The 14354-nt window shown below is 37.4% G+C and overlaps 1 protein-coding gene across 8 annotated transcripts in view; it reads right to left on the bottom strand.

Annotated features, from left to right (window-relative positions):
* ARHGAP8 (Rho GTPase activating protein 8) overlaps window positions 1-14354 on the bottom strand; it is a 101405-nt gene that overhangs the window by 56537 nt on the left and 30514 nt on the right. For all 8 annotated transcript variants that reach the window (XM_064516875.1, XM_064516889.1, XM_064516894.1 and 5 more), the window contains 3 exons: window positions 7324-7411; window positions 4476-4607; window positions 1341-1427 (listed from right to left, as the gene is read on the bottom strand). In XM_064516875.1, the coding sequence (XP_064372945.1) occupies window positions 1341-1427; window positions 4476-4607; window positions 7324-7411 (307 nt within the window). The remainder of the gene's footprint in view (window positions 1-1340; window positions 1428-4475; window positions 4608-7323; window positions 7412-14354) is intronic.

The following is a 14354-nucleotide window of genomic DNA, read 5'->3' as shown; positions in this document are numbered from 1 at the left end:
GCACATCAAAGCCCTCATTCTCTGCAGAGCTGAGCTTAATCCACTCCGAAGGCCCCATGTGCAAGGCAAACACAGATCTGATCTGCCTAACCCCCTCGTCCCTCTCAGCAGACTTCCACTGGGGTTATTCCCCCCAAATTTTCTGCAGCCTCTGAGGAAAAGGTTGGTTTTGCCCAAGTGTTGACAAATGCACCAAGGATTTTTCCTGTTTGCTTGCTTGCTTGTTTTCTTCTAGAAAGTTCTCCATATCCATCTGACAAGGGATGAGGAACAAAAAAAATCCATCTCATTCCTGAGGTACAATGAGCTATTGGACTCCTGCTTCAGTCACACTTTTCTCCTCATTAGTTTACATCCTCCATCTCTGTCATCTATTTTACTGCCAGTTAAAATAAAAACCTATAGTCATTCTTCTTGTTTCAGGAACAGCATATTCCAGAATGATTTTTAGCCATGGTTACCATTTATATTTTCACATGCTTCTTGCATGTTTTGATCTGTCTAGAAGTTAAATCACCCTTTCTAATTCATTAACTTTCTACCAGTCAAAAATTCAAATAATTGCAAGTTACTGTAATGGACATTTTTAGTTGGTTCATTATGGCTTCTCAAGATAAGCTGTTTACTTCCTTCAATCCTGAGGACATTCATAACGTAATCCAGAACAAGTCATAAGTATTTTGAAAGTGGCAGGAGTTCAGGAGCAAAAGTCAAGGAAGCCCAACCATCTTGTCACAAAAATTTGTGTAGATATGTAGATAGATTGCAAATAGCCTCAATTTTTATCATGCAAAGCAAAAGCATCCACCAATAAAATAAATCCACCTTCATCATTTATACCCTCCGTCTCAAATTCTTATGGGCACTTCAGAGCATATCCATTAACTCTGAACACACAAGTAATCTCATTCCTATTCATCTCAGCACTTGAGCTCAGACCAAAGGTTAACTGTTTATCATCTGTTTTGCCATAGCACCTGGTAATTCCAGTCATGGACCCAGTTCTATTGTGCTAAGTGCTGTAAAAGAGGACAAAAAAGTCATTCACGGTCTGCAGATGTTTTCATGTAACTATGCTTTAAAGTGATACTTACTTGAATGTATAGCCTTACTATTAAACATATTATGAATTGAAACTCCCTTTTCTTAGGAAAAATACCCTACCCTATTATTCACACCCAAGCTTCAGCTCACCTTATACATTAGTTCAAGCCACATTTAAAATGTGTATTGTGTGGTTACCTGACATATTTTACTTCAAGCCTTTTAAAAGCAACTTATTACAGAACAGACCATCCTTAAACTAAATAGGAAAATCTTTTGAATAAACTGCCAAGTACCTTATAAGAGGTTTAAAAATATTCCACAGAATTTTTATGAAGTTGGTTGGATGTACAACATACAGTGCTTTAAGGTTTTTCTTATACCTAGAAAAAGAAAATGAAATTGTTAGAAGACTTTAATATCATATACTGCAGAATTGAATAGCTACAATTGAATGAAAGGTTTTATTATTGGAAAATAATGCTGTATAATGTTCAAGTACCTTAAAAAGACTCAATTCAAAGGAAATTGAATGTAAAATTAAAAAAAATAGTCAGTTTTGACAATAAAATAGTAGGCTAAGATTACATTATTTATTATATTACTAACCAGTGCCTGTTCTCTTGTGGGTTTAATAATTGGGGGAGGGAAAGAAAAGTATTGGAGAAGAGACAACCTGACAAAGAATTGAGAAGAGGGGGAAGAGTCTTTAAAAATTTTATCACATAAAAAATAACTTTCCTTCATCTCCCAGTATTTTCCACTTAAAGGATTTTCATGATGGAGAAAATTTCCAAATTTTCAGATGTAAAATTTACACCTAATCTTTTATTTTTCTTACTACATTTGCCTTGTTTTGATAGTAATTACCAAAGATGAAGCCAACTGCACACTGATTTACATCAGATGGTACCCTTTGTTTAAAATGGAAAAACCTTCTCCATTATAGCCTTGCTTTACTCTGCAGTGTCACATCATGATACAATAAATAATGGATTTGGGCCGAAACAAAAATGAAAACCAGGCTGCATGAAAATACTCTAAGCTTATTCAACATTACACATTTTCTGAATTTCATTTTGCAGTAATCAAATATCTTGCTTCTATATATAACTGTTGCTTATTAATTCTTTAAGGCTCTTTCCCAGTAAGGAAAACCCTTCCTAAATGTTCACCTTTCAAGGTTTATTGTTAGCAAAAAATGATCACAAACTCCTAGGAAAAATCTTCTCATAACAAGTTATGATAAGAAGGAAGAGTGGAGCAACTTAGCAGTTACAGCAGTTTTTCCTTCTCAGTTTTAATTGGGCTTCTACATCTCTGAACGAAAAAGACATTGTTTTTACAAAGGCAGTGTCATACACAAGCAGACAACTATCAGACACTGTGCAACTGGCACCACTATGAATAGAAAAAAGAACCCAAATACAGCAACAAAAAATAACAAGCAAAAAAACTGAGCTGCTTCACTGAACTTTACATTTAAGTTTGTTTTGCATCTTTAAGCAGCAGGTATAAACCATTACTTTTGTGGAAGTTTACATGCTTGATAGTTTCCTGGACTACAGTTATATGCCCAAAAGACTTTCCTGAGCCTCTGCTGTAAACCTCAAAAGCAAGATTTAACCTTTTGAAACTATTCCTTTTAAACATTTGTTTTCTTGATGCTAGCTAATTGCTATCTTCTTTTGTACTCTTCTTTTTCCTTTGACCTCCAAAACACACACATATGGAAGAAGCTGAAAGGCATTCTTTTTTGGTTTTTTCTCTGGCTAGTATAGTTAAAATATATGTTTGGCTGTGAATATTGCTGTGAACTTCTTAACGACAATATGCAAAGTCATAAGTAAAATAACGGGTGTAAGGTTGCCCACTTTTACCCAGTTACCCAGGCTTATCTATTTCCCTTTGACTCTCCTGCTTTCTGGGACAGGGTGGGAGATGGAAAAAATGGATTTCTGGCATAGGTGAGGGTCACACTGTGCACTTAATACGTACGCATGTCAGAAGGGAATGAAACTGAAGAAGATACTGCCCTCGTACTGCCTCTCCCCAGGCAGCAACTGTAAATTTGGCTTGGGATTCTCCCAGAAGGAAAACAGTATGATAGGGCAGGTTTCCAGTACCATACAACCATTTATTTTCAGAAATTGTCCCAGCACAGCAAAAAACTGTGACATTCCAAATCTTTCACAGAAGACAAGACACCCTTTCCTTTTCTTCTCCCTTACCCAGTCTCAGAAGTAACACGTGTGTTGTATTGACCATACTGAGAAACCTAATAGCAAAAAGTAAGCTTTCTTGGTCTGCTGCTGAGCCAAAAGCAAAAATCACACGAAAGTAGAGGCTTCTGTTGACAACTTTAGGCTGCAGCTCTGATGGCTGCTATGCACAACCTCATTTTCTTGGGTTTTAGGTGTTAGGGTTTCAGGAAACTTAGGGGTGAAATTCAGAAGATTGTGAGCTCTGGCACTAGGCACATCTCAACTTCAATTTGCAAAACAGAGTATACGCTCCTGTGAAATGCTCAGGTATTAATACCCCAATATAATCTAGAAACACCCCTTAATCTTTTTCACAGCATCTTTTTTTGAGATTTGCTTCCTGTTCCATTTCTCAAATTGGAAAAATCAGAGATGTACGATCCCTCCCAACACACACACACACACACACACACACACTTACACATGCACACTTTCACTACCAGGAAAAAGCTATTTTTTCAAATATATTTACTTTTGGTCATGTTGCTGTTTTAAGGACACCTTACAAACACAGTAAAAGATTAATTACTGTTAATAAAAACTTTCAGCTCCATTGGTAAGCATTCATTTTCATAGAATAAACATCAGATCTTTAGTTCTCACTATTAAAATGAAATTTATCCCATAGCTTTGGCCTAGACTATGCCTCCTCCAACTAAAACACGAGATCTTCAACAGTAGCCAGCGTTATTCCAAAGATCAGGCGTCTGTGAACACAATGGTCCCTTATGGGCTTTTTATGTAAAAACCAGCAAATGCCACAAAGGTTATGAGATAGAGCTCATTAGAAACTAATCTCTCCTTTTACATATACAACCTAGCCTTGGAACGATTAAAGGTTCAAACACAACTGCAAGATAATTAAGAATAATGACTAATAAGGTGTAACGAACATCTTGTTAACCAGCGCACAGAGAAGGAGCGGCTTGTGGTTCTTGTTCCAATGCTTTTTGTACCTTTGGATAACCATTCCAGCACCTAGGATGTTGTTAGTACTGCACAGAAGACATTTCTAATAGCATCAACAGCACTGAGAACATTACAAAAATTTGAAATGGCAAAACAAACTCAACAGCCTGCCAGCTGATCAGGAAAGATATGCTTCTTTCGTGGAAGTTAGAGACATTACACAAAAGAAAGAGCAAACCAAATATCTTGGAGACATACTTCCTGTCAAATTCTTTGTAGGCAGTTTGCAACCATTTCAGAGATGGTTTATTCTGACTCTTCAGGCCATAGTGAAAGTAGACAACCGTATAATCATTCTCTACATACTGGTCCAGAGTATACTTTAAATACCTGAGAAGACAGACAACATTTTAGTTTTAAGATAGTATATTGGATGAAATTTTTAAACCAGTAGCTAAGAAACTAAATGTACTATTTTTGCACAGAATGTTAGCGATTGTAAATTCCTGTCTGATTCCAAGTGTTTATCAGACAAGTTCATTTTGCTTTAGTAGCAGTGTTACCAATAACTCCGCATCACTACAAACCTCCAAATTTGAAAGAATATGTTTAGTTACAAAATGTACAGTACTCATAGACCACTAAAAGATGAAGATAATATGGGACCCACGTTATCCAAGAAATTAAAAAAGATGCATTTTAACTGACAATTAGAACTGACTTGTATTTTGCTTTCTTCTGGTCTTTATAAATTCCTTTTTATTAGCCAAGTAAACACCATCATTTTGACTTTTCAAAATAATGATAAATAGCTCTTATTTTTTCCTGCCAATTTAAAATACTTTAAATTCTTGAAAAAAATCCATCAGCTAATTACTGGCAATTAGGACTGGTTACTGCAAACTGTTTTCCCTGAATATGTTTGCCTTTCTCTTGTTTGTATTGCAGGGACTGTGTTCATAGATCATTTCCTTTGAAACTAATTTAAGGAACTACACTAGTTATCCCATCTTGAAATAATACTGCATGTTTTATAAGCAGATTTCTTTGTGTTGATTCTTTTACGCTATACTTTAAGATGCTTTTCTCTTTCCTTTCTCCTACAGTTGAGAACACTGTACGGTCTATTACACAGCTCAATGATTCAAATAAAACAATGATGGAAGAGTACAATCTGGCCTCAGCTCTTGCTGTGTCAGATTTTAACTTTCTCATGTCATTCTCAATGCTTTCTTATTATTCTGCAGCATAGCCCTAGCTATTTTGCTTAATTGTATGTAGGCCATTTTCATTTAATAGAATAGACAGTTCCATGTGGCATTTATTAGGCTGTGGCTATCTGAAAGTATCAAGGCCACTTGGACTATTTACCTCTGCAAAAGCATGCAACTTCACTGTTACCCTGTACTCCCACTGCCTCATTTAGCTGCTTATTCTCCTTAGCATACTGTAAATCTTAGACTGTGAATGGTCTGGGACAAGGACTGCCACTGCAATTAGTATAATGCAGTTTTGATCCCTGACTTGAGTTTTAGATGTTAGTTTAATAGGAGTAGTAATAACAATTATTCAAGACTTGTAACTAGTCTGAAATGAAAATACACCTAAAAAGATATTTTTACATACAGGGAGCCTCATGCTTTATTTTATACCACGTAATTCCTTGGCACATTGTATTCAGAAAGCCTGTACTTCTAGAAATAATGCAGAGGGCTTTGTGGGCATAGAATAACCAGTATTTCCGTACAGTCAATTACCTGTTCCAAGGCTGTAACAGAATTGCAGGGACATTATAAAAGCTTTACCAGATCAATCTTTTAAGTGATTTAATCACAAACAACTTACCAATCTGGGCCTAGTCTCCACAGTCTTTTCCTCAAAATTCGACTGCTTGGTTTAACTACTTAAAGCACAGATCACCTGACAGATACAGTGCTAGCTCCAGATTCAGATAACTGCTTTCAATTCTCTATCTTAGCACAGACTTTCCAAGAGAATTTGATGTAGGCTCAGATATAGACAAGCATACGGACATCCGAGTTTTAACCAGGTGCCTCCTTGCAGAACTGAGGAAGGCTTCTTAGATCTGGATAGCAATGTTTTTACTCCCTTCTTTCACCTTACCTGCTAATCAGTGCAGGTAGCTCCTCTAGGTGAGGTGTGGACTGCTGTGGATGTTGCTCCAAGGAGCTAACACTCCTTCTATATTATATAGAAAGCTCTGGCTTAAGGCTATTGAACTATGCTAACAGCTTGAGGAGCATACAAATTAAGCAGCATTGTTTCAAACACTTACATCTCTTAAATAACCTGTTTTTTAATCCCTTTCTGTTTCTGAAAAGTTGAGATAACAGCACTTCCTTCTTTTGCAAGGGTAGGCATACTGAAAGGTGCTCAAATATTTTGGTAATGTACAAGGCTGTACAAGAACTCAAAATAGGTTTAAAATGCTTAATAAGGACAGAGATCTCCTGACAAAACAGACCCCATTGTAGTGACAGGCTAGGGAATCCAGGTAGAAACACGTTCTGATACATTATTGCAGCAAGTTTACATGGAAGAAGAATGTGGTTTTTCATGTTCACAACTTCTTTAACACAAAAAGCAAATATTACGAAGTGAGATAAAAAAAGTTTAAGCATAATGATATAGTAAGTAAGGTTGATTATTTTATAAAAGAAGAAAAACTGACATAAAAATAATGAAATATTTTTGCTAAGTGACTTAGAAGATGAAATATACAAATTAAGGCAAATCCTACAATTCATGAAAACATACATACAGGGCACTAAAATACTCAAATTTCTATTTCATTGGTTCTCATCATAAATTCCATTTTTAAATGCCATTGGAATTCATTAATAATATCAAGACTACAATACACAAAGTTAATTTCTGTAAACAGTGAATTAATTGCTCTTTCTAGTCAAGATTCCTGGTAAAAGAACTCCAATAGCTTCATCCAAATCTCATTCTCTTAATATTAACATTTCACTCTCTGCCCCCTGCTTCTCCTCCCAAAAAGCTCATTCACCTAGCAACAAGCTAATAGAAGTTCACATATAAAATGTAAAGTAGTCCAAGCAGGGGATTGAGAGAAACTTACTCCAGCAATCTGGTGTGATTGAGCTGATGGGAGGGAGGCATACGGCAGCAACTGAAAGTAATCACCTTCCTTCCAGAATTGTCATCACCTGGTGAACAAAACAGTTAGTAAAGACAATGTTCATTTATTTATGCAGTGGGATCTCAATTATCTGAAGGAATGGCTCGTATCTTCTGATACTTGGAGCTACCTTTGTAGCTACCACCGCTACCTAAAACGCACTGTGAAACTTCACTATCAAATCACTTGTTGCATACAAAAATCAATTTGCACGCCACTGGCATGAAAAAATGCAGCTGTCTGGCAACAAGGGAACTAAGCTGAGAAAGTCATATTCAAAGGAGACTGGAAGTGTTCAGCTCCTGCTAGGGGACACTAAAGTCCTCCTGCCGAATTCAGTCATGGAAGAAAATAGGCCTGCTTTCCCTAGTAGTCTAAAAGTGGCCTGTTTTTAAACTCTTCAGGCCTTATCTTTGTAATATATAAGAATACTGCTCTGCCTGCAAGCACTTTGGGCATCTGCTTTGTCACATGCTTTGGTCAGATTTTTTTTAGGCAACTTAAGCATTCTTAGATACTCTTTTCCAAAAGCACTGCTACGTTCAGATCCCATTTAAAACACAACAGAGCACACACCTGGGCTTTTTATAACCTGAAGATCCCTAAATGTCCATCCCCTTAGTCTCTCTGGCAAAGCATACATTGCTGCATCCAAGTCCATTACACCCATGACTCAAGACAGCTTCACCCCGGCTGCCTGAAGAGACAAGGCTGGTGTTCATGCCAGGGCCACCCCATGCCCAACTTTCACTATCTGGCAAGTCAGGCTCAGAGTTTAAGCAGAGTTACTGAGGGTAACTCTGCGCTGAAGACTGAGCTGTTAAGATACTAACATTTGTCTACATGGAAGATATCATTCCTGTTAAAACAATACAGAAGCATCCCAGAAAACTTTAAGATTTAATTCATGTGTGAGATATTCTTGTCTAATTTCAATGTTCAAATTAAATTATACTTAACCCTGGCATCTATCTCCTCCAAAGTATCAAAGTTTGGCTTTGATATCAGTAGGACAGAAAGTTAAGACTCGATTTTTTTTTCTTCTAGATATTCTTTCTAATTCTGCTGTTCCCTTTCCTTCCCTAATTAGGCAATGGCTAGAATAAGCAAAGAAAATAGGTAAAATGCGGGGGGAGCTAAATCTGAAAAAGAGTGACTTACTGAATAAATAAAATCATTACAGCATTTCTATGAACACTGTGCAGAATACCTTCATGCCATTTCTTAGGCTGTTCTAATTTGTATAACTGATGCTGGTTCAAATTGGATGATCTGAACTCACAGAGTACTTCACAGCTTTACAGACATCTATGTTTTACATGAAAACCACCATGGATAGTGATATGCTATCCTTCATTTGATTCAGGAGATGTGGTTGTCTTGATCTGGCAAATTCCACACTAAGAAAAAGAACCCCTCTATTCATTTTGTCCAGTTCCTACCTAGTTGTGCTCATCAGTACTTGCAGAAGTCATGATGAGACAGTATCTTTATTTACTTTTCTTCTTAAACCCATTCCAGTTTTGGTGTGGAGAGGGAAGAGGGAGGGAAGAAGCTAGATTAATACTTAATGACTTTCCACATACAAACACAGACTGAGTGAGAGAGATCTTCTGCATTTTCAATTCCAAGCCTGTGTTATCACCAGGAACTGTATCCTATAATCCCTTCAATTAACTTGTCAAGCTCCATCTTAAAAAGCAGTTAGGTTTTTCTGCTTCTTGCTTCTCCTGCTAGAAGGCTGTTCCTGAACTCCCTGCTTTGACAACCAGCAATCCCTGGTTTATACCAATTTGTTCTTGTGACAGTAACATCTCGGCTAAAACAGCTCTTTTCCTTCAGTACTGTTTACCATCCTGAAGTAATTTATAGACAGTAATCATATCCCCTCTCAGCCTGTATTTTACTGCTTATAAACAATTTAGTTCTTCTGTCTCTTTTAAGCATCACCATTCCCCTGATTTAGCCATTTTCTACACTGCTCCAATCTGAATACATCTTTCCTAAATGTGGGTGACCAGCATCAGGTAATGAATTGCAGGTGGACATAGCACAGGGGACTTGATAGATTTCCTAAAAATATCAACATCATTTTCTATATTGAAATCCAAGGTTTAGTGTGGCAACTTTGTCTGGATTACCTCTAACTCCACCCCTTCCTTATTTCACATGAGACCACTTTCTCTCCTTGTTCTCTTTTTATTTGTGTAACCAAAGAACCTTTTGCTATTTGCTTCAACATCCTTTTAAGGTCTAACTCTGCTTGATTTTTGGCAATCATCACTATAACTCCGTATTTTTGACTTCCAAGACACAGCTTTCTCTGCTGACTGATTCTTTTCTCCTGTTCCTTATGGGCTGACTGCTTATTTCCATTATCTTTCTTGAAGGTGTTTTTTTGGCCTACAAGGTCTGGTGCCCCTTCCCCCACCAAAAATATATTCTGACTCATGTGTTAAATAGGGTGCTTGAGCACCACTAGAGAAAGAATATGCACAACAATATAATTACAGATACTCAGGTATGTCTGCATATTGTTCTTAAATGGGTCATAATTTTATTTCCTGAAGTTATTTTTAAGTATCTTATTTGATGTTCCCAAGAGCTTTATAATGTGACAAGCATTAAAATGAATGATGTACTAAAACTAAATTAAAACATTAATAACAGATTGTTCTCTAACTCATGACTTGTTTGTGGAAAAACTGCTGTGTTACAATACACTGTAGAATATTCTATTCTAAATCTAAGAAAGGTTCCCAGTTAAATTACTAAATGAGTCACTAATTGTTACCGTTGGTTACACTGGACTGTCTGTATTAAAAGGCAGAAAAAAAAAAAAGAGCTTTATAAAAGACTGCAAATAGATACACTTGGAACATAAACATCATTTCCCATCTGATGATGGGAAAGCTGAGGCAAAGTAACTTTCACAAAGTTACCAGCAGAGCAGTGAAGAGCACCTGTAGCACCATACTGGCGAGGGCAACGAATCTGAACGCGTGACCTCAGCTCTATCCCCAGCCCTGCCCTGAGTTACAGCATGGGCAAGCCACCTCCGTCTCTCAGCTCGCCCTCTGTAAGAATTTAAAAACTAAATAAGCAGTGCCAGCTTCCCACCAGGGATGAGATGTAGAGAAAGGAAAGAGGCTGTTCTTTTTTCATGAGCATCAATAAGCATTTTTCGTAGGCACCAATAATGTTTTGAAAAACATCAAATTTTAAAATAACACAAAAAGTGTTGATCCAAATAAAATCAGGCCTCCCCTCCACCAGACAGGCTAAGACTGAGCACTCCGGGAAATTGCCATCGCTCCAGCATGTTTGCTACCCAGTTTGAGACAGTTTGACTCCCATGACCTCGATACAATTCCTCCCCAGACACTTGAAAGTGCAGTCTGAAGGGTAAAGTGGGGAATGGCAGGAATCTGCAAGTTCAAAGGAGCGTGTAGTTTGAAGTATGCTTTAAATCCCGCACAGAGAACATATTTATCCCACAAAACCTGTATTTCCCTACTGGAATTACATTTCCCTGGAACTAAGTAAGTTAGAAATGAAGGATGCCTCATTTTCTACAGGGGACAATTCAAAAAGAAGGGAAATTTCTACTCTGCTCTTGAAGTTTCAATGCATACTTTAAAGTCATTTTCAGGTCAATAATATAGTTTTGTTTTAATCTACTTTATCCCATGGGCTAATGTTATCAGACACTTCCAGATGAAAATTGGTAACTTGTTCTACTCTACCCATGTAAAGGCTTTCCTCCTCTCAACCTTCTGCACTGTTTTTGAGCTCCACATACTCAGGCAGGGAGCATTCCCAAAGACTGAATGCCTTAACTGCTTGGACACTCAAACTCCTCTAGCCACCTATTTATATCTTTATACCCCTGTATTTTTCATTTTGGCAAAAATCACAGGGTCAAATTCTACCCTCATGCACCAAAAAGGTCTGATGTTAGATTTCTCTCGGCCATGGGCAAGGGACTGCTGCCTTTGAATCGGCCACCTAGCGTCACGCAGAGACACTCACAAGTAAAGTATGTAAACACAAAAATCCCAACAGACTGCTGACTGCCACAGCCTCAGCATTATCAGCTGTGCTCACAGCTGAGTCAATTCAGTTAGCCTCCTACTGAGAAACCAGCCTCTTCCTCCATGAGTAAGGAAGGGCGTATAGTCCATAGTAAGATTTATGCCTATTAAAATACAAGATAACCACTGGGACTGTATTTGTCTGCGTTTCACTGAAACAGACGTGAATCATACATCACCTTTGATATCAAACTTTGCAGTCCAAAAAAACCAGTTACAGTAATGATGCAGGGAAGGACAAGTGGGGAAAATGGATTGTTCTACTTCTTAATTAAAAAATTTGGATGGCACAGCACTTACTAAGTGCTTCCTGCAAATGAAAAGTTTTTTCTAATGATACAGCTCATTTCAATTCACAAATGAGATCTTTTGAATGCTGTAATTTTAGCACAACTGTTTAAGAACTTTGGTTCTGATGATACTAAATATTACCATTTTACAAGTGATACATCATTTTATTTCACTGAAAGTTGTCATTCTCACACTACGGCAAAGCCAGATCTTAACGCCAATGGAAATTCTGCCACCAGTTTCAACCGGAAGAGAAGCAGAGCGAAAATCCAGGAGACATGCTATACAGTGAAAAGACCTGCTCACATATCTATTTCGTTCATGTAACTTAGGCTAGTGAAAATGAGCCTAATCCTCAGTAACATTATGTTAAAGTGCAAGACAAATAGTACTTCCGAGCTTCCTCTTACTCTCTACAATTCAGGGAACCATGGGGTCACAAAAAAGCCATTATTAAACTTCTGTGCTTTGCCTGGGCTGAATAATTTATAGTAAATATGACCAACAATTAATGCAGTATGAGTCTCTGCCTGTCCATAACAGGAAATTTCTTAGTCAGTAAAAAACACACAGCCGAGATAACACAGCTAAGTCTTAACATCAGCAACAGATGTTTACACCTTTAGATGCAGAGATTCTGAGTTCTCTTTCTCCTAGCATTGACCAGCTTGGCTGATTATATGAAAATAAGCAGTTTTAAAATATCCATGGAAATTTTAGCAAAATAAAGGTCTCTTCACTTTTTAAATTAAAATGGTTTTTACCTTTTGGTTTAACAGATGGCCTTTTATACCGCTTTGGGCCAAGTTTTTGTTTCAAAACTCAACTCTTCAACTTTAAAATGCAATTAAAAGGATCAAATGAATACAGGACAAATCTAAGACAACTTATTTGGAAAACAAATACAGCATCAATATATTTAGTCAGAACAACGGGCTCGGGTCTTGAATACTGCACTGATATACAGAGAAACTGACAGAAGAACGAACACAGGACTCCTGCTCTGGGGAAGCTAGCAAACAAATGGCAAGTTTGAGAAAGTAGGGATTTAACGAGACTGCTGCTTAGAATAAGATATGAAGTTGGTGTGGACGACTCTAGCAAGAGCAGTAAAGTAAGGGACTGAACATTGCTGATGTTAAAGTCAACAGAAAAAAATTTAAAGACAGACTGGTTTCTGGAAAACATCATCACTAGTTTATAATGAAAGTTATCATCTGCTTATAGTCTGATAACTTATTTGGAATGCAACTTCTTCCTCATCCTATCCCAATCCCTTTCTCTCCTAGTTTTTACATGTCTCCAACAGTATGCAAGCCTTAAAATCTGCAGTGTATTATTGCAATGCACTCTTCATGCATAGAAGGTTTATAGAAATAAAGTACGATGATACCATTCAGTAACCCTTAAAATGTATTCACACTTCCCAATTTTAGGCATCTAATTTAGCTGATTAAGTTAGCCTGCTAGTCCTTCTAAGGCTCCAAATGTATTCAACAGAGAAAAGATGAACCTCCAGAGCACTATCCATTCCACACCTCTGCATTAAAATCAGTTAAATGCTTAGTTGGATGGAATGAGTACCCCCTTATCAACTTATCTTCCAGTAAAATCAGGCCTAAGTGACTTGCTCTTAGAACCTGGCCTTTAGTGTAGTGGGAGGTACATTTCTGACGTTGCTATCATCTGCCTCAAAAAAATGAGAGCAACTTAACAGTCATTTCTGAAGCTCATTTCATTAGCTCAAAAGTGATACCCACTGGCAGAAGAGACTACAGAAGCTTATATAGCAACTCCTGTAGAGAAACAGGAAAATTAAAGTTTTCACAACAGCTAATGCTGTGTATTTTATAAATACTCACAAATATTCTAAAATAATTTTCAAATCAAAATGAGGCACCAGTACTACGAACCTTAAGCCAAAGCATCATTTCCCCAAAACTGATTGAGAATTCTACACAAAGTTACAGTTTGGGTAAAATTCAATCTGAGACATGAAGACAACTGATTTAAATGCCTCATACGTCGTGTGTTTTACTGTCAGCCCAGTGCAGGCACCTCAGGTATGCCAAGGGGGCCCAAATGGCACTAAAGTTCAGCTGCCTAGCATGGGCAACAGAACCGAGCTCTAAATCTCCATAAATTATAAGGGGAACTTAGAAACTAGTGCATGTGTAGACAACTACACTTTAACACTCAAATTTGAGTATCAATCTCAACCTGAGTCCCCCACAGACACCCAAATTTAATTTAAAAGCAGCTCTGAAATACTCATTAATCAACTGCAAAGCTTACATCCCTCTCCCTACACAGAAGGGTAATACAAGGCTTGTCCTCTCCCACATTCTCACTTAAACTTCACGGAAACAAATACACACCCTTTCCTTCTCAGGCATCTTAGAAAGACAGCGACGTGAAAAACATGTAGCCAACAGCTGTAAGGTTTGCTTTCACTGGAATCATCATTTTATAAGAACTTGTGCTGTTATTAATCTGCATGTTACAATGTATATTTTAACCACATGATGTATATTTAAGCCGCATGAAATTTGTGATCATGATCCCCTGAGTAAACACAGAAAATTA

The sequence above is a fragment of the Dromaius novaehollandiae genome, chromosome 1, assembly GCF_036370855.1.
Source record: "Dromaius novaehollandiae isolate bDroNov1 chromosome 1, bDroNov1.hap1, whole genome shotgun sequence".
Taxonomy (NCBI): Eukaryota; Metazoa; Chordata; class Aves; order Casuariiformes; family Dromaiidae; genus Dromaius; species Dromaius novaehollandiae.
The sequence above is the reverse complement of the archived record's forward strand: the minus strand, read 5'-3'. Positions and strand labels throughout refer to the sequence as shown.